This window comes from Chaetura pelagica, unplaced genomic scaffold, assembly GCF_000747805.2.
Source record: "Chaetura pelagica isolate M959 unplaced genomic scaffold, ChaPel_1.0 scaffold205, whole genome shotgun sequence".
NCBI lineage: Eukaryota > Metazoa > Chordata > Aves > Apodiformes > Apodidae > Chaetura > Chaetura pelagica.
Window position 1 is genome coordinate 1,180,601 of NW_009953318.1, and position 20,585 is coordinate 1,201,185.

A 20,585-nucleotide genomic window follows, 5' to 3' on the forward strand; every position below is an offset into this window, starting at 1 on the left:
AGTGATGCAAAACAGTACTTATAATTTGTAAGTTTGCTGCTGTTGGAATGGCATGCGTGGAACATAGCACTGGAGAGGGTTTGCTTTGCAGCTGTGTGTCTCAGTACTGCTCCCTAGGGACCTGGCCAAATCGGGAGCTGCTATGAACACTTTGATTACTCCATGTATAGTGACATGAACAGTGAAGGTCACCTCGCCAGTGAGTCAAAGGCACTGAGAGTAAATGTTCCAGGTATTTAGACCCTTTATGCCATTGTGCTGAAGTGGGCCTACAAAGCACAGAGCAGCGCTCTGTTCCGAGTAATGGGCGCATCCTCAAGAAAGCTGGTAAATCAGCATGGCTTTATGTGGAAATGCTGATCCAGATCAGGGAAACAGTAAAGCTGCACAGCAGCAGCAAGCTGCCCAGGGCAATGTCATGTCTACAAGAAATGGGGTTCCTGGGCTTAATAGCAGGCCATCAGGAAAACAAGCAGGGAGGAATGATACTGGATCCAGAAGATAATAAACAATGAAAGGGGAGGCAGTTATACAATCTCTCTGTCTCCAAACCACAGTGACAAATCTCTTATAGAAAACGAAGGAATTAAACATAAATTAAGAGCTTTCTAAAATTATTGTAACAATTCTCTGGGAAAAAAAGTCACTGTAGAGAAGCAGGTCAACGCAATGGATACTCTGAGGAAGAGAAAAAGAGAGCCAGGGGAACCTGTAACCAGACTTAAGTAAAAGTGACATTCTCCCAAGAATCACCACAATCTTTTTTCTGTTCTTACTCCAAGTAAAACAAATCAAATCAAAGTATTTGGGAAATGTATTGTTAAAGGAACTTCCAAGGCAAGGAAAATATTTTACTTAACTAAAACTGCTGTGACCTGCAGATAGAAGAGTAAAAATTGAATGCAGATAATTTTAGAAGTACAAATCAAAAGGTTCCTATTTGCACGTACTGCTATTGTCCAAGTGTTTTCTGCCAAAGTGAAATGTCATTGAGATTGGCATGTTTTACTCCCTTTCAGTTTAATGAAAACACTATTTTAATCAGATTCTCTTTCAAGGGAGACTTGGAGGGTAACAAAATGCTACCTAGCAGAAAAGCAAGCATAAATATTGCTGCTTTTGCAGTCCCTTAGAGTTTTTCCTCCTAAATAAATAATTCTTAGTTTTACAGTGTCTTCGTGGTGACTAGTCACAAACATCATTCATCCCAGAGAGAAAGAAATTAAAGTATCTGATCCTGAGTTAAATGTATATGAACACTCCTCTGTCTGGCTCTCTGCTCATCACATGTGATAACAGCTTATCTGTGGTTGCTCTGCCACCTAACCATAACCAGCAGGGAAGGAGCATATCCATTTTTAGGATCTCTGTTTCCCTAATCATGCAAATGAACTTGCCTCTTGGCACTAGAACAAAGCTGTTCCCCTAAGGTCTGAACTGGCTGTCATTAAAATTACTTGGACATTTGTAATTGATTTCAGTAGCAGTGAGGCCAGGCATTAAAATCTTTTTCACTTTTTCCCCACCCTGTCCCTTACCTGCCAGCCAAGTGTTACAGACAAGTGATGAACACGAAGTGGGAAGTTTGCATATGACCATAATCTTTAGCAAAGACTAACAATTTGTGTCTATATATTCAAAGGCAAACATGTCACATGAACAGATCCAACCCCTGTCGATTTCAACAGAAATTATCCTCTGATCATCTTTTATTCACACTTAATTCAACAGCAAAAATCTTGTGTATTATTGCCAGCTGATGTTGCCATCCAGGCTGTTCTTCATGTCTATTTGTAAGAGCAATAGCTTAGGTTACTATGTACCTTGTTGTGCTTCCTCCCTCATCTCCGTAAACAAACATATAAACCATAAAGAATGCAAGAATTTACACTTACACATCACTTTGTGTTGTATAGATATGATCAAATAGAGACTCTATGGCCATCCATTTAACAGGTATTCGACCCTAAGAGGAAAAAGAGCAATGGTGTAATTACTCATCAGAAAATTAAGTTTCTAAGTGAAAACCCAAGTTATTTATCCTGAAAACTGAAACAGATACTCTATCCATGCTCAATGGATTTAATGATTTGGCATTGCATAAGAAAAATACTGGGAATTTTTTATAAAACTTGTTCATTTCATTCCACACACTTCAGTAATCTAATTACTTACAATAAAGTATTGTGGTTTTTTCTTCCAGATAGTCACTAGTTTAAGTCAGATAAACTCAGCTCTACCCTTACCAAAGACCTTAATCCAAGGAGTTAAATTCAAACATGAATGTCTGCCTCCCCATTGCTTTTGGAAGGTGTAAAAATGCAAAAGTGATTGGGAATTATGATTAAAGAGGAAGAGCTATCTCATTTATATCAGGGATGATGTACAAATGGAAACATCTAGGTCTTAAGATACTTTTGGTTTCAGAACTGTACCTGGTTACTAAACTGAATCTACAGTTTCATATTTTCCACTGAAAGAAATTAAGTGATAAAATCTGAGAAATCTCCCGAGATACTAATGAAAATCTACCTTGACAAAACCCCTACTTGTTCTCAGGACATTCAAGTATGTATGCAACAAATGTTTTAGCAGGGTTTGAAACTTATCCTCCCTCTCTGTTTTTCTTTTCCCTGTGCCATCAGACAGATGCATGTTAGGCTCTGAACAACATCATCGTGGTGAATGTCTCAGAAGAGAAATTATCCATTAAGTACATCAACACTGCACCAAATAAAATGAAAACGCATTTCTGTGAATCCATCATTCTTAACATACAGAGCCACTGGTACAGATCAATGTGAAACACACATCAGAAGATAGCTAATGGAGATGGCAGACCCCTTTTACATTTGATCCTGTATTCTAAAAGATGTTGGTTTTTTTTCTTCCAAACTTATTTTGACTTATGAAACATTCCCACAAACTGGCCTGAGCAAACAGGGAAAGCTAAAATGAAAATTCACAGTATTTATAGAAATCTTCATAAAATTGTATAATTCTTACATGCAAAGAATTCTGTTGGCAGCTCTTTCAGATTACGTCATAGAGGGAACTGAACCAACACTGCCTATCTTAGACAGTCAACAGAAAGCAGTGCTAGTGAATGTCACAGCCTGGCCTAGGACTGACTTGCTCAGCTTCTGCTAGTGTCAGTGACAGGTGGATGCAAACAGGGAGAAAGCAGGACTTGGCCTGCTATATTTGGCACTATGTTTTTTTTCACAAGAATAAATAAATTACAAGCCTTAATGTATCTTCTCAGTCTCAAAGTTGTAATGCCTGAGCATTCCTTTTCAAGGGAGTAGTGATGTGACTCAACGAGTCATATTTGCATCAGTTTTCCTTGGCACAAGGTTGCAGAGGTGAAACGTTACCAAGTGCTGACTCCTGCTGTGAGACTGAGAGGCACCTGACAATAATTTACTCTGGCAGGCAAAAGAGATCTGAGAACTGCTCTAAATAACCTCAGGCAGGCAGGTACCATTAGCTCCTCATCTGCCTCAGCCTGTGATACTCCATTTTGATTAAGGTTTGGTACCTTTCATACATTTGGAAGTACTTGTAGAAGGCCTTTGCCTCAAGGCTTCTGCATAGAAATAATAATTCCTGAAATTAGGATCTTTATAGAAATTGCATTTTTTTCAACTCTGGGATTTTTTTGTTTATATTTTTTATTATAAATAGGAAGAGTCAGAGAAAAAAATGGAGGCTTTTTTGTTGCTTATGTTTTCAAGCAGTGTGATGTGGACCTGGATAAATGATAGGGCCCATCTCTTTTAAAAATGGGCTGCACTCTGGCTGTAAACGGTGTAATAGCTAAAAGCTTTTGCAATGAAAAAAAGTGTCATTTTTCTGTATTTACATTAACAAAACACATGCTAATCTTAAGCATCTTTCTTGAGCTCTCTAGCCTTAAGAAGTCATTTATTAGACTACCTGGCATATTGCTTTTAAAAACAGGCAGATTTCATCCCACTGTTTTCATGTTGTCTTGAAACTTTTCACAGAATCGCTCAGGTGGGCAGGGTCCTCACCCCTCTGCTCAGAGCAGGGTCAACCATGGTGGGTTTCTTGAGACCATTTCTAGCCATCTTTTGAATATCTCCAGAAACAGGGAATCTCTGCAGCCTGTTACACTGTTCAATCACTGTTACGGTTAAAAAGGTTTGTCTTCTCTTTAAAAGAAACTTCTCATATTTAAAAGAGCTGCACATACTGGCTCTGTTGGCTTCATTCCCTCCCATCAGATATTTCTACACATCAGTAAGATGGCCATGAACTCTCTTTCCTCCAGGCTAAACAAACCCAGCTCTATCAGCCTCTCCTTGCATGTCAGGTGCTCCAAAGCCTTAATCATCATAGAGATGTTTCTTTTATTTTTACTAATTTTTACATATTAGAAATAAATTGGGTTTGTTGATGAGTCAACAAAAAGAGGCAGAGGAGGTCAAGGTGACTCAAATATTATTAAAGCATTTACACATGACTGTCCCACTGATTTAAGACCATAATTTTGCTTCATTTTTATTTCTTTAAAATAGATAATAATTCTAAGTGAATACAAAATAAGTATTATATTTTCTCCCGTGCTCAAGCCCTGCAGTATAAATTAATTCTCTTTCTTAGGTGATAATTCCCACTGCTGTTTTTAATATGCAGGGTACCTTGCTCCTCTTGACATATGAATCTTCTTCATATACATCACGGGAGAGGCCAAAATCAGAAATCTTCATTTTGCGTCCTTCTGCCACCAGGACGTTTCTGGCTGCTAAATCCCGATGGACAAGCTTTTGGAAGAAACCAACAACAGCATTAATGCTTCTTGTGGAGGAACCGACTGCTGACATGTCCATCTATCCCAAGGACATGCTCGATGTTATGCTGCCCTACCTTCATTTCTGCAAGGTACTGCATTCCTCGGGATATCTGCCATGCAAACGATATCAGATCTCCCATTGTTAAGGCTCTCTCATCAGGGTTGTCCAAGTAACTTGAATTTCTGTTCCCATCACTACCCACGTAGCTTGGTCCAACTTTCCGACTTTCCCTGAGAAAACTGCGCAAGGAGCCGTATTTAGCATATTCCACGATTAAGTAGAGTGGGCCTGAAACAAACACACTGATAAGTAAACTATTAACAGATAACCTTTTCTCCCCCTCCCCCAAAAAGGGTCTCTTCTAGTCAACATACTTTTTTGAACAGTCAGGGGCTCCAGACACCTCTGCCCTTTATGTAAGAAGCACTGAGTCAGCCAGGGAATCACATAATATTTTTAGCCTACATCCTCTATACAAAGTGAGTGAGTTTCAGCCTAAATCAAAGCAGAATTCAGGCTCTTGCTTATATTCCCTTTTCTAGAAAATTTGAGACTAAAAAAGAGACACCCTTCTTACAAATCAGATCTGTAAAGCAGCCTAACTTAGAGAAACTTTAAAAAAAAATAAATTAAAATACTTCTGTGGAGTGTGTGATACTGAGCTCATAAATCATCTGCTAATTCCAGTGTTGTATTTAACGTGCCTTTCCAGAGCACTTAGAAACACTGACATTTCAATCTGTTAGTTTCTCCTCCCTATTACCCACATCAATTATATCCACTCAGTGCTTTAATGCTAAATACATTTGTCTGCTGCATCAACACCCTCCCACCCCATACACTAATGAATTATCTTGATATTTATTAAAAGCCTGTGACTCAGGAACAATTCACTTCCTCTGGAATAAAAAAATAAATTGTATTGAAAAGAATAAAAAATCCCACCCCACTGGTTCATTACCTAAGACTTGGAGATGACTCAGCCCTGAATTCTATTCTCTCTCTACAACTAGAAGTGCCACTTGCAACAGAACTGGGTGGGCAAAGAAGGCAGGCCTTTGCCCAAGGTTGCAACATTAATACGGTGATTTCAGGTTGCATAATTACAGATGTCCATTTAACATGAAGAGGAATTATTCAGATCAATTCCTATACACAACAATCAAAATTTGCTACATTAGCAGTTAGTTAATACATGTGTCTGAAAATTTTCTCTCTTCAAATATACTTTTCAATGACTCTGGCTTGTAGCAAATATTTCACAAGACGGAGACAATAGTTTTGAGACAAAGGAGTAGAACTGAGTATAAATCTAACTATACAGCTCTAATTTAACAAAAGGATCTGCAGCTGTATTTTTTGTTGGTGGTTTGTTGGGTTTTTTGTTATTGTTCGTTTTGTTTGGGGTTTTTGTTGGGTTTGTTTGTTTGATTTTATTATTTTTTTCCCCTCAAAGGGAGCTCTCACTCCCTGACTCTGGCCTCAAAGCATTGTTTTTGTATAAATAATAACAATTATGAAAACCTCATTAAATTTTAAATATAACCCATATTTTAAAATACTTTCTGAGCCTCAAAAGAATATAAAAATATATGTTGATTGGAAGAGCACTGGTAATAGATTGGTCAAATTCAAAATGGCTTCAGATTCAGAAGGTGTATTGAAGAAAACCACAGGACACATTCTTAGTTACACTGTATTAGCATTATCCCTTCCCTTTAAACATTGCTTTTCTCATATGCCCCTCATTTTTTCAGCCAGCAGCAAAACTAAATGGTGCTCAGCAATTATTAAGCAATGATTGAAACCTATCAATGGACTGCACTTTATTTCCTTGTTTAATGTTTTCATCTCAGTAACAAGCTTTGAATATTTACCATCTTGACTGCAGGCTCCATAAAGTTTGATGACATGAGGATGGTTCACCTGTTTCAAAAGGTTGAACTCTGAAAGTAGATCTCGCAGCTCACTCTGGGAAGCATTTTCTGCAGAAAGTGTCCAAACAGACAGTTGTGGTTAGGAAAGCATGACTCAAGAATTCTCTATGTATTGCTTGAAGTAGGAAATCAACCATTTCCCCTGGAATTAGCAAGAGGTTGGAAAATTTTGTACCTCCCCACAGAAACGTCCACATCTCCAGAGTCTTGCAGTCACTCATGTTAGAACCAAGTAAATGGGACTGCTGCTGTTCTGGCTTGGGAACCTGCTCTAGTCATCACTCTGCACTGATACAAATGACTACAGAAAGAGGTCAGCCAAGAATCAGCAGCTAAGCCTGTCATGTCTTGAAGATGCCATGAAATTATTACAGGCCTTTTCTAGTTTTTTAAAGCAACTTTTTTGGGTGAATCAGTGCAATCAAAGCTTCAGAAGCAAAATGATAGCCAGGATTATATGCTGATCAAACACAAAAGACTCAGTTAACTCCCAGGATACAGTCCTCCTCATAAATATAATTTCTGATGGAATAAAAATCTACTAATCTACTGGCTCACAGTTGTAGCACACATCTAGATTTAGAGTTCAGAAGCTAAACACACAGTTCAGATTGATTTTATGGGGACGCAGGTATGCAGAGTTCACTGATGTCAGTAGGAATTGTAAAACAATATATAGCCCCTGGAGACTTTCTCAGCCTTTCAAACATTTTGTTTTTGCAGAATTCTTCTGACTAACAAGCTGCCTCTTTGAATGCACTGGGGCTTGAAGACCTTCCATCATAAAGATACCATAGGTCAGAAATAACCCTTTTTCTACCTTATTCATAATCTGACACACAGAACCTGCCTGGATAGTTCTGACACAGCTATTATGAGCAAGTATTATTACACATCTGTTTAAAAAGTGTGTGCTAATACTTTTCCCTGTTCATGATAATGTTTTATTCTGTTCTATGGTATGTTTGTATCTACTGTATATTATCTTATCATCTGACCCTTCACTCATACTTAAGAGTCTGCTATCCCAGGGAGTGCAGCATCAGCTAGTTTCTCACTACTGACAGGGACTACAAAAATATGTATATTTATGTAAAACAAAAATATAACCAACACAATGAGAAAGTCTAGCTCTGGAAGTGTGTACTATGTGCAAGAGCAGAACAAAATTCTCCACGTACCATGCCTGTTTGTCTTCTGGAAAAAATAATTTGATAGTGCACAAATGGAGACAATTAGCTCTGAAGATTGTTTTTTACAAACTGTGAATAATGTCTATTTATTGATTGGCTGGTGTTTCCCCCTTTCATTTTATTGTAATAGGGGCATTTGTATCATGCAGAAGGTCAGATTTAATTCATATGAGCAAAGTGGGCTGAAAAAAATATCTGTCCGTTCCTTTAAACATCCACCCATAGCTCCAATACTATTTTGGCTCAGCTAATTACTTGCTGTTCCTTGTTTCCTACCCATGTCTGCTCTTAACCACAGATTGTGCCATGTGCACAGCTCAGGCAGGAGAGAGCTGGTATGCAATAAGGAGGAGGCTTTCTCCATTAACATGGTGGTATACATACCCTTCTCTCTTGGAAGATCAGGCAGTGTAGAGTCCCTAATAATTTGACAAACTAGCCCCTTAGCATCTGTTACAGCGGAAGAATGGGTGATGTTCCCTGATCCAAAACAACTGTCCTTCATACTTCCTTACAGAATTATAAAGACCACAGTGGACTAACACAATGTTTCTGAAACTTGAGTTGTCACATGTTAATAGTAAAGTGACACGGGTAAAAACAGATCAGTGTTTGCAGAATGACATGCATTTAGGTGATCATCTGCAATGTAATTTGCATTACAAAGGGATTCATTACAGGCTGAAGTATTACTGTAAATGTCAGATCAATTTATTAAAATAAAGTGCTTAAAATAAAGGATTACTCTTTTGCATTATCAATTCTGTCAGTTCTTTCCTTCATAATAGCTAGGAAAAGCTGAACGTTATATCTGTAACGAAAAGCAACATTTTACTACTATGTCTTGGAATTTTAATTCAGGCACATGTTGTTGATGAAAATGTGCTAGAAAATCAGTGACACTAAGTGCACAAACAAGTATTACTAATACTGTTCTATTTATAATGATATACAGGTCATTACTTGAGTATTATGGGTAATGCTTAAATAGTCTTCACTTCTGAAACTACTTAGGTCCTAGATTTACTCTATATGAACTATTGTCCTCTGAACCTCTTGCAATGCAGGCAAGCTCTTTATAAGGCCTTTCTTTCTTTGGTAAAATGATGGGATGTGCAGCATCTTTGCTCTCAAGCAGCAGCAGACATGTTGTTCGGTCTTTTTTTAAGAAACACAACCTTGCATATAATAGACATGGTAGTAAGTAGTATAACATTTTGTTTTACTTAGAAGCAGCAGCGAATGGTTGAGGTCATTCTGCTATAGCTGGCAGCCTGGCTAAAGCAATCTTCTTCCACCCGTTAGTCATTCTGAAGCTTGTTTCATTTCTTTGTCTCACAGATTCCTAGGTGCCTGATATGTAGGGACTACATTCACATCAGCATTAGTACAAAAGATGGGAGAGAAGGACAAGAGTTTTCATATCTATTTTATTTTTCAGGCTATGGTGAATAAGTGTCCTGAAGGAGCTGGTTCAAGTATTTCCACTTATCTCCTTCACTATCATTGCATGTCTAGTGAAGTCATTAGAAACCAGGCTCAGACATTAGATAAATGAAAACTACACTAGTATATAGCAGCAAAGGTGGCAAAAGCCACATTACAGCAGCTTACACCTGAAATGTACACTAATGCAGGAGACTTTCTGCTTTAGAGATCAAGCAAAAAATATTAAATTTCTTCATGTTTTTCTTCAGTACAATTCTTTTTCTATATGAAAAAGAAGCAGGTGTATTTGGGGCTGAAAACCATCAACAGGCGGGGACAAGTGTTGAAGGTGTCACATTATCATCTCAACATTATCTAGGCATACTTGTTTTCCCCTCTAGCTTTAAAGTTTTAGGGGAATCTGAACACCAGGAGACAGCACTGGGCTATTCAAACCAGTTTGCCAGAGCTCCTAGTAATTGAAAAGCAGGTCAGAAAGCATAAAAGTGATGGAATTCAACAGAAAAGTAACTTAATAGGTCTATTACGTCTCTTGACATGATTATAACATGTTCTATTTGAAAAGTTTTGCCAAAGAAAATGGTGTAGAGGGAAAAAAAACCAGAAATCTCTAACAAGCCCTTGCAATATTTCCCTCAAAGCCAAATGGATGAAATACATTGGCTATGTTAAGTCAGAGGCTTCTTGCACATCATGAATTAGAACTTGTGGAAAATTACTTATTTGGATCAATGTGATACTAGTTCCTAAAGTAGGAAGTGTTGTCAGAATATAACAGTATGCTGGAAAAAAAGTGGAAGCTGTGACAATGGTTGATTTTTACTTTCATGCTAGCCCCTCTTAAAATCCATTCAGGGGCTACAACTAACAGTTTTTGCATCATTTCAGACCCAGCTGTGAATGTACCTTTTAGCATTTTCACTGCCACAGTGGTATAGCCAGCTCTTCCCTTGAGTCGGAATGCTGTAGCCTTAACGACCTTTCCAAATTCTCCTTCTCCGAGAGTCTTGCCCAGAACCAGGTTCTTCCGAGGGAATTCCCACTTTGGATCTTCCTGCAGGAGAGAAAAGGAACCTTGTAAGACAAAGCAAGAAAGGAGTGGCTAGCTGCACCCGAAGCATTAGTGTTCAAAGAGAAAAGATTTTTCAGGAATAGGTAGTTTGCTGTACAATGTTTGGTTGCTCTTTTCATAGGTATCAGTGTATTCCTACAAAAGCTTCTGAATCCCTAGGTATTTGGAAAGTATTTTTCTGTTACTTTGAAATCACCTGCTACAAAGCAGGTTGTATAGGTAGTCTGTGGATAATGGATTATAGTTACAGGTCTGGGAAATTGAATACAAACGAAACACAGTGACAGGATAAATGCTTGCTTTCAGAACAGCTATGAATATGTGACCTTAGTCTTCACACAGAAATAAATCAGTTTTATTCACTGCATAAGTTCATAACAGTTCATCAGACACAGCAATCCTCCTCTTATGAAATTAGTGTTATTAAGCCTTATGTTTGCTAAATGATGGCAGATGTACAAACCAGACAAGAAATTACAGCACACAGAGCACAAGGTCTGTGAAGACTTCGGTATCTAATATCCAAATAGATTTTGAAGCCTGGCTCAAACCAGGACAGAAGACTTCGGTATCTAATATCCAAATAGATTTGATGTTGCCACTTGTATCATATAAGGTAGCAATGTTTGTCTACCATGTAGGTCCATGAAAACACACCATGTGACAGGCATCCTTGATACTATGTGATTCAACACAGAAAACCTAGATTAAAAGTATGACAGTGTGATTGGACAAAAATCCTTACAGTGTGGAGAAAACTCACACCTACTGCCTGTTTTGTTTCAAACTTATCCTTGTTGTGATACTATGGCTCATTACAGGGACTACAAACCTACTCATTATTATTATTGAATTACACAAAGTAAAATCCTATTACTGTTAAGTGTACAGCTACATTTAGAAAAAAGCATTGGCTCAAATCAGGCCTAAAATGTTACATCATATTAAAACACAACAAAAACAGAAGATATGGTATCTTCAGTTCCTTGCCTGTACAGTTTCTGTTTTAGTTATTTGAACTGGATAGATCTATTAATAGATTGCATTTCTGTGATGTTTACTGCATGGATAAGCAACATTCTTTAGGAACAAGTCAGACACAGAAAAGAGTGTGCAAAATGACATCAGACTTACTGGTATTTTAAAGGTATCTACAGACACCTGGTTCTCCATGGAATCTAAAGAAGGCCGGCGGACGTTCGAGGAAGAATAACTAATGGGGTAGGGCTGGGCTGGGCGTCGGAACGTCATTTCTGCAGAGGCAATAGGTGGCTTTGGAGAATTCTTGTGGTACCGATGGATGAAATAGGAAGAAAGCAGCACGGAGATGATGAAGGACAGCAGCACTGCCCCTGCTATCACAGTCTTGCACACATCATCACATAGTTGCTCTGTGGACCAATAAGAGTTTCTTACAACTTTGCTTGTTGTCTCCTACTTCTGATTTGGCAGCGCAACACACGCAGGTGTGACAGAAACAGAACTCAAAATAATTTAAAAAACCCAGGAAAACCTAACAGTTAATTCTCAATGAAATTTGACATTTTGAAAATATACCCACTGCACCTACCAATTCTTTTTTATTTTGGACACCAGCAGCTGTTTGCCTAACTGTATAAATGTAAGGACAGGCAGCTTGACCCCATATTCCTTATCTTTATAGAGGCTAGTGCTGACACTCTTCTTTAAGACCCAGCCTACCATATATTCATCTTCTGATACCACTTATCTGTCTGTAGACATGTGACTGCATTTTGCCTGTGGACAACAGTTTATGCTAGAGCCATTCAACCCATCAAATAAAATCTTGTTTGAATGTGAATTTTATTCATTATGTCTCTTGTTAGACAATAAAGAATATTTTTCTCCAACTTTTTAGATTATAAAGAGAGTTATACTATTTTTGCTTTGTATTTAACAAAACAATGATTTCTCAAAACATTTCCTAATGTTGCAACTGCTTTTAAAGTAATATGCAGTTTTGTCCTCCCCATTTTCTACTTCCCCTTCTACTTTGGAAAGTACGTTTCTTTAGGTTTATGTGCCCCTAGACAGCATTTGTAGGTAGTTGCTTCCTGAAGAAACTAAGAGATCCAAATTCAGTCCTTATACTATTGTTCATCAGATAATCTTGACTCTAGACCCATAGTTAACGTAGCTACATCTGCAAGCTGCACTTCAGAAATAAGTAGAAACAGCACAGTATCTTCTAGAAAAAAAAACCAAAACCCAAACCAAGAAGCTTTATGCTTCCTTCTTTTTTATCTTAAGCCTACAGAAAATTCACTCGAAAGAGTAAATTGAGATATATAATATAAAATATTATATATCTTATAATATGTAAGATGTATTTATATCTTAGATATATAAGATATATATGTAATATTATAGATATATAAAAACAAGCAACCCAAACAGTATTTAATCCCCATCAATCTTTTTCAAACAACTTTGTAGAGCTTTTCTATTTAAAAAAGGTCAACGAGAAGAGTAACCCACTTCTAACACAATGGGTGCCTTCTATCTGACATTTTGAAGCTGAGATTTTCAGAAATGCTTAGGAGACTAGAATTACTTGGAAGTAGTAGAAGTCATTATTCTAATTCCCCAGCTGTCTTTGCAAATATAAGGTAAGTCTCACTGAAATGCAAATGCTGCTGGAAATCAAAGGACGACCAGTCTGTCTGTCGTGGTAATGGACAAAAAAGAATCTTTATCCACGGATAGAGGTAATTCCCCTCAGGAAATTTTAAGGCTCCATAATATAAGTCAATGTGTCAGTTCCTAATTAATTTTATATTAGCAGTCTCTGACCAAAAATATTGCTTATTAACATGTCCGTAAGTTTAGATTGTTTTATACACACAGATGGTAGATACAGAGGCAAAGATTAATACGAGAACAGTACATAGATATTTAGACTTACCACTGATATCATCTTTCTCACAGTAACAGTTTTCTCTTGGGAAGCAGTAACAAATCCCATGTCCTGACTTAATTCCAAGATTTCCAGTGCCTTTCCCATGACCACCAATAATGTTTCCACCTAATCAAATACAGACACAAGCATGATCCTCACATGTAGTTAAAGGAAAAAAAAATAGCTCAAAGTTTCCTGTGGGTTGACCCTAGTATGCATCTGAAATTGGGCAAGGCAGCACAGTGCAGCGATGACAGGGGCTCCTGAGAAATAGGAAAAGTCTAAATTCTAAAATTTCTGACATCCTGAAATGAGGAGAACTTGGACTGCCATGATTACCAGTTATTCACATTATGGAAACCTGAATTAAAATGTATCTATAATAAAAATATAACGGTTCACTTGGCATTGCTTAGTTGGGATACTTCCTTAATTTCCTGTACCCCTTAAAACCTTATATAGATTCCCATTATTTAATGCCAAACATCTGCCTCAAATGATGGCCTCATGGCCTTCCTGACTCAGTTACTTCATAAAGCATTATGGATCTGTATCAGTGGGGTCTTCTTACATCTTAAAATTCTCCCTAAAATATCTTCTCTAGTCTACTTATTTTCATTTCTCTGTACCATTGCCTTAGGCATTTTTTTTATGCATGATGTACAGGTCAGTGGTATAGACCAGCAGTCTACAGACTTGAGTTCTGTTCTGGTACTGATGTCAATTTCTACTTACCTTAGAACAGTCAGCATACTGTTCTAGACAGCATTTGTTCCATTTTCAAATGGAGATAAAAATACTTATTCAAGTCTGTAAAATGCCATGGGATAGTCTAGTGAAAGGATTAAGCGCCAAACGTAAATGATAAAAAATGAAGCCTTTGTAATCTAAAAATTGTTTGTTTAATATTAGAAAAACAGTGCAGCAACTCATACAGAACTACTCTGGATTTCAAGCAGGAGTTCTTAATGCAGAATGGCTGAATTAAATAACATTTTTCCCACACATATTATAAAAATCACCTTAATTGTGACATTCGTCATCCATAAACCACCTTCAATCACAAAGAGCATTCTATACGCAAAAAACAATCAGATTCTGCAAGTTTAGCTGACTTTCAAAAATATCAACTAAATATATAATAAATGATTAACCCTATGATAAAGGGATTCAAAAGATGAACAAGGTATTTTCAACAAAGTCTTCCTTTTAGTTCAACTTATTTTGCTCCATCATATCTAATTCAATAGCAGAGTGAATGACTATTTCTTTTACACTTCTTTGGATGTGCTACACAAATTGAAGAAGAGGATATTTTTGGCAATGTGAAGGCAAACACCCTTTTTGAGAAGCAGTGAAACAGGCACTTGACTTTTTAAGCAAAACAGACCAATGTTGACCATTTTTCTAGAAAGCCCATACCTACTCAATTACATGAGTTACTGCTCTCTATACTGACACTTGTTGTTTGAAGAAGTATGGAGATTTCCATGCTTCAAGAGCATTTGGAAAAAGAAAAAACAGTGTCCTTTTATATCCCATACCACACTGAAATTCAGAAAGTAAAAACTGGCTGCTGGAGAAAACTGCATACAATGTTGAACTACCACTGAAAACTAAGACATGCAATGCAAAGTAGAAGCATAAGCAGTGAATACTTTTCTATTATCAAAAAGCCAAAGTTTAGAGGAACCTACAAATATCAGGCATTTACAAATGTTTAACTAGATTGGCACACTAAGACCAGCCCTGAAGCAGTTAGTTACTACAAGAAAGTATCTTGCTTAGAATGCAATTAGGTTGTCTCTATTTGATAGGCACAGCTACAGCACCAGTTGTTTCAGCTGAGTGCCCTGAATGTAATATCCATAATGTTAGCATGAGAAAGCAATTTTGGGAGTCAAGTACATAGCCATCATAATGACAGATGAATATAAAAATAAGTATTTTAGCAACTGTCTGTACTTAAGGAATATGCTTATCTTAAAACATCTGGGGCTTTTCTATTTATCACTTGCCATTCCCAAAGAAATGTCCTCTGCCAGTAGAAGTTGATAGAATTGTACTCCCTTTACCTCTCAGCTCCCAAAACACACTCATTTCTTTGTCTGTAAATATATTGAGTTTGGGCACCAGCCCAGGTTCTGAACTGCATCAAATCATGTATAAAATTATCCAACTCAAGCATTAAAAATGCATACATAACGCCTTGTAGGCTTGTCTTGCCTGCTTCTATTGTATCATAAGACAGTGTTTCTTTCAGGCTTCTGTCAAGCAAAACATCTGATGCTGCGTATGTTGCACATTATATATTTTAACATTGCAGGCTCTGGCACAAATATTTCCACTTTTAGAACAACATCTGATTCAAGTTATTACCAATAAAGAATTCTTTTCAGATTATTCAGAAAGTTACTTGCATTCACTTCAAGCATCTCTGCCACTTTAAGGACTGGTTTTTATGCACTCCAGTGAAATAATTATCTTTCTGATAAAAGCCATTTGCAATACACAAACCCATTCTTGCATGTCAGAAATACAAACATGTCTCTCTCTTCATTCATTTTATGGCAGAATATAAGTCCTGGCCTGTAAGAAAATACTAGTTTCTTTAAAACTTGGAGTATAAAGTGCCAGATCCAGAAGAATTATTCAAGAAACACCTATATCTTCATTCATGAATTAAATATTGAATTCTGTATAAACAGATCTACTTGAAAGTACCATCTCATAGAAGACTGAAGTTACTCAAGTATAATAGACTTATTCTATCCTTTATAACTTCAGGGTGATTTGTGAATTACCAGGTATAAGCAAGTGAGTGAGTGGAATGCAGATGTATTAGTGAAAAAACACAAATGCATTTCAGTTCTTCTCTCATAAATGCTGCTCATATGAACCTCTGCCTGTATCTTCAAATAGATAAGGCACTGGATTATCTTGATGGTCACCTGCCGAATAAGGCCAGGTGCATTTCTCCAAATAATCCTTTCCAAGCACATTCATTTTAAATTGAAATTTGTTTCTTTTTATTTATTTAAAATTGAGTTCAAGTAGGCATGGTTTCTATCATAGTATGCTGAAGTTTGGAAATACAGCATTAACTTGCCTAAAACCTATAAATACCTCCACTGAAAAACACCACCCGTGAATTAAGAGGGGGAACAGCATAAGAAATAGTGAGAAAATCTTATCTTTCCATCACTGTCAGCCAACAGATGTCAGCTGACTAGCTTCAAGAAGAACAAGATTAGTCCCCACAGTATTAACTCTCTTGTGTGATTCAAATGCAGCTATAACTGCAGAGATGGTAAATATGCTGAGCTTATAAGAATATGTGGGATCAAGAAAGTGGAACTTGAACAGCAATCAACAGTGACATGGAAAAGGCAATTCTAAAACACTTCCATACTTGTGCAGTCCTGGGGACACACAGCCATATCTTTGCTCTCAATCACATCACAGATGCCATCCGGACAAGTCTTGATATTCGGGGTGCATGTGGAATAGTTTGTGGTGATGCCTGTGAACACAGGAACAGAGAGCTGAAAATACCAGGAGGCTTTGAAGGACAGCTGATTGCATCTTAGTGCACACGTTGATCCAACAAAGACCAGGTCACTTTTATTTTTAAAATAAACACTTGTGAATATCTATAAATACCATCTGCTGAATTAACAGGCAAGACAACAGCTAAAAACAACTGGAAGGAATCTGGTTTTCACTATTTCCTGCATTGTGCCTTTACAGCCTTACACAATTTCACAGATATTTGAATATTAAGGTACAAGTAGTCCAAAAGAATTTGTGATACTCATACAGTTTGAAGGGATAAAGCATCAACACAGAGGCGTTGTTCTCTAAGAGTCAAGAGTACTGTCACCCATCAGATCTGTGCTACAGACAACAGAAAAGAGAGACAGCAGAGTCACTGCTTCTGTGCTCACTGTCAGCTGGGGCATGCCTGCTCAGAAGCTCATCGGCATGTTCCAAACCTAATTCATGATTGCAGAGATTATCATCTTGCAAGCCCTAAGTAACTTGTTCCAGTTATACTGGTGCAAAACCAATTCAGTACCTTGCATTGTATGCATCATGTTCAACATTAAGAATGACCAATCCAACTTAACAGCATTTTCCTTCCTAGCGCATGTTTCATTTGGGTATTATGATTAATCTTTTTAGCGACAACTTCACTGTAGTTTACAACACCCACTGTCCAGCCAGAATAAATCAGTTTGTATCTATGGAAGTAAAATGCACAATTATGCCTAAACTGAAGCTTAATTTCATACAACAGAAAGGTACCTTTTCCACTTCCCTGTCTCCACTGGCATCTTCCTGTTAGCACTCCCAGGCCACCACACTCTTCGCATTCAGCGCGGTGCTTACTCACAGCACAAGAGTCAGGGCAGTCCTCCTGTGTTTTCAAAACTGTTGGGAAGAGTGTTTGCTGTCAGTTCAGGACGGGAGATAAATACACAAGCAAGTCAGCTCAAATCAGATACAAAACTTTATTCTTATGGGTAGATAGTAGGGAAATAAATATGAAGAAAAGAGAGAAAGACTGCACACTGACTGACACACTTATCTGTAAACTTAAATAACAACCAGGAGTCCAGGTGTTTTTCTTCTGTGAAATACAAGATAAACGTGATGGCATAGTTATCTTTGCTTGAAAGCACATCGTCAATGCCTGGAACTATAGAATACACTAACATACTGACAACAGAAAAATGGGGACCATAATTACTTATAGCTTCATACAAAACTTTTAATTAAGGGAAAACAGTACTTGGACAAACACAGTAGTAGCTCAAGGAACAATAGCTAGAAATTTGTGCTTGCAGACAGCACAAGGCTCTTGCAAAAAAAAATAAAAAATTCCACTGCAGGCTTTTCTTTCTTCTCATCCTTGGATGTGTTTAAAAGTCATCTAGATGTGGTGCTTGGGAACACGGCATAGTGCTGGGCTTGGCAGAGTAGGGTTAATGGTTGGACTCCATGATCTTAAAGGTCCTTTCCAACCTAACTAATTCTATGATTCTGTGATTTTCCCTCTAACAATTCACTGTTGCCACAGGAGCTGTGATACGACACAAGAGAATGGACGCAACTGTCAGGTAGGATTGCAAGGCTCTACACAAACTGCAATAAGGTTTGGAGAGAAGTTATTACATTTCCAGTGTAATCCTCCTCTGCTGTGGCTGTTGTAGAGTATTTCTTATGTTCTGCCCTTACAAACTTTACAGTAAAATGAAGTCAATGCAATTGCTACATGAATGTTAAGCAAAATTGTTTTTTAAAGTAATAAAAATTGGAGAGAGAAGTGACGAGAAAGATGATAGAATAACTGTGCTTTGGCCAGATATTTGTGGGTTTTATGTATGTGTGTGTATATATAGAATTTTTCTTCCACAGGGTATGTGAAATACAAAATAAAGGTCGCACAGACACACATTCTTCTAAATCAAATATCATCATGATTATTAGGAACTGCATATGACACACCATTTTTCCATGCATTAGTTCTTCAAACAAATATCTGCTACAAGCAGGTCTGAATTAGAACTCCATCTGCAACCTTTGTGAGCTTGTAGCTCAGGCTCATGTTCATTGTTAATACCATGAGTTTATAGCTCACCCTAATAAGGCATCTTGTAACACTTGTAAATCAAAAATAGCTCTAATTGACTCAGGTACTTACAATTTCCTTCCAATACAACAGTAAGGAAGGTTTTGGTATGTTTCCTGCTTTGCTTGTCTGTAGCTTGAACAGTGTATTGTATTTCCTTGCAGTCGGGTCTGCGTAGCACAGAGGAATCATTGACATAAAGGCTTCCATATTTGTCTTCTCGGCCTTGAAGTATGTTGACTGCATAGCAGCTCACGTTGGGGGACAGTAACTTGTAGCTGATATTCACACCACGGAATTTCATGCAGTTTTCAATGCAGATCTTTCCTATCTAGGCTCAAACACCAAGAAATAAATCACAGACAACAGAAACAAAACCACACATCTAAAATATTATATGCTTCCCAAAAACACCTGAAAGAAAAGTAAGCATATTACATCTTGCAGTTCAGTGTTTATCTAGGGTTTTACAGACTTGGTATTTTACTACCAATGCAGTCCTGGCATGCTTCACATGCGATTTTTTTGTCAGTAAAAATTAGAAGTAAAGCATTACCACTGTCTTCAGGCTAACAGTGAAAAGGCAAAAAACCTTGACTCAGACTCAGTGATATGTGGCACATACTGCTGCTGATGGTCAGCAGTGTTCAGTGAGAACAAGACCCCGTGATTTGGGAAACTCTGAGTTCAATCCCTGCTCTGTTCCAGGCTGATCAGTGAGAAAAAACTTTGGTTTTGCTTGAGAAAGCAAACAACTTAGTGTGAACAAAGCAGAGACTCTTCAAGTAAGACAGAAATAGAAATTGCTAATACACAATTTTTGTTAAATTACAGTCAAAAAGTTTCTGGCCAGCAGAGTTCTGTGAAAGCCTTAAAAGGAGTAAGAATCTCTTTGTTTCCCAATGGCAATTTAAAAAACATTTTTATCTAAAAATGAAAATATGTTGTTTTGCCATATTTAAACTTCTGCCTGACAGAATATTTATGCTAGAGTACTCTTCAGTCTACAACAATTTATCTAAGAAGTACAGGAATGTGAAGCCCCATCTCCTGTTCAGCTCCTACAGGAACTGATCCAAAGCTCACTTTGCTTTTTCCATTTACAGGAGTGGGATTCGGATCATATCCAGAGGCATTGGCTTTCCTTGCAGGGGAAACTACAATGTGAAGGGTGGAGTGTTACTTAAGGGTACTTGGTGATGAATTCTTTTCAAATGCTGCAGTGACGATGTGTTTTCAAGTAAAACCACTGCTGGTAAAAGCAAATCTGTACATTTCAGTCTTAGCATTCCCATTAAAGAATGTAAAAAAGCTAAACCACCACCACACTTTTCTTTTCACTAAGACCTCTTCCTATGAAACTGGTCTATTTCAAGTCCAAAGCTTTTGCAGTCCTGGAAGTATACTTTGTCATAGAATAGCCCCCCTTCATCTAACTTACTCCCATTCACATCACTGACTGGTCACTTGGCACCAGTTGCTGAGGTTTTTTTGTTGGTGGTTTGTTGGTTTTTTTTGGATAGCAGGATAACATACAAAGACTATTAGAGCAATCAGAA

The 20,585-nt window shown here is 37.5% G+C and overlaps 1 protein-coding gene across 1 annotated transcript in view; it reads right to left on the bottom strand.

The window, feature by feature from the left end:
- The window catches only part of RET (ret proto-oncogene), a 35,319-nt gene that overhangs the window by 5,316 nt on the left and 9,418 nt on the right, over positions 1-20,585 (bottom strand). Inside the window, exons 7-16 of the mRNA XM_009998130.1 lie at positions 19,099-19,357; positions 17,700-17,825; positions 16,804-16,914; positions 13,398-13,517; positions 11,606-11,862; positions 10,306-10,453; positions 6,698-6,805; positions 4,894-5,108; positions 4,668-4,790; positions 1,896-1,966 (exon numbers count right to left, since the gene is read on the bottom strand). Coding sequence (XP_009996432.1) covers positions 1,896-1,966; positions 4,668-4,790; positions 4,894-5,108; positions 6,698-6,805; positions 10,306-10,453; positions 11,606-11,862; positions 13,398-13,517; positions 16,804-16,914; positions 17,700-17,825; positions 19,099-19,357 — 1,538 coding nt within the window. The remainder of the gene's footprint in view (positions 1-1,895; positions 1,967-4,667; positions 4,791-4,893; positions 5,109-6,697; positions 6,806-10,305; positions 10,454-11,605; positions 11,863-13,397; positions 13,518-16,803; positions 16,915-17,699; positions 17,826-19,098; positions 19,358-20,585) is intronic.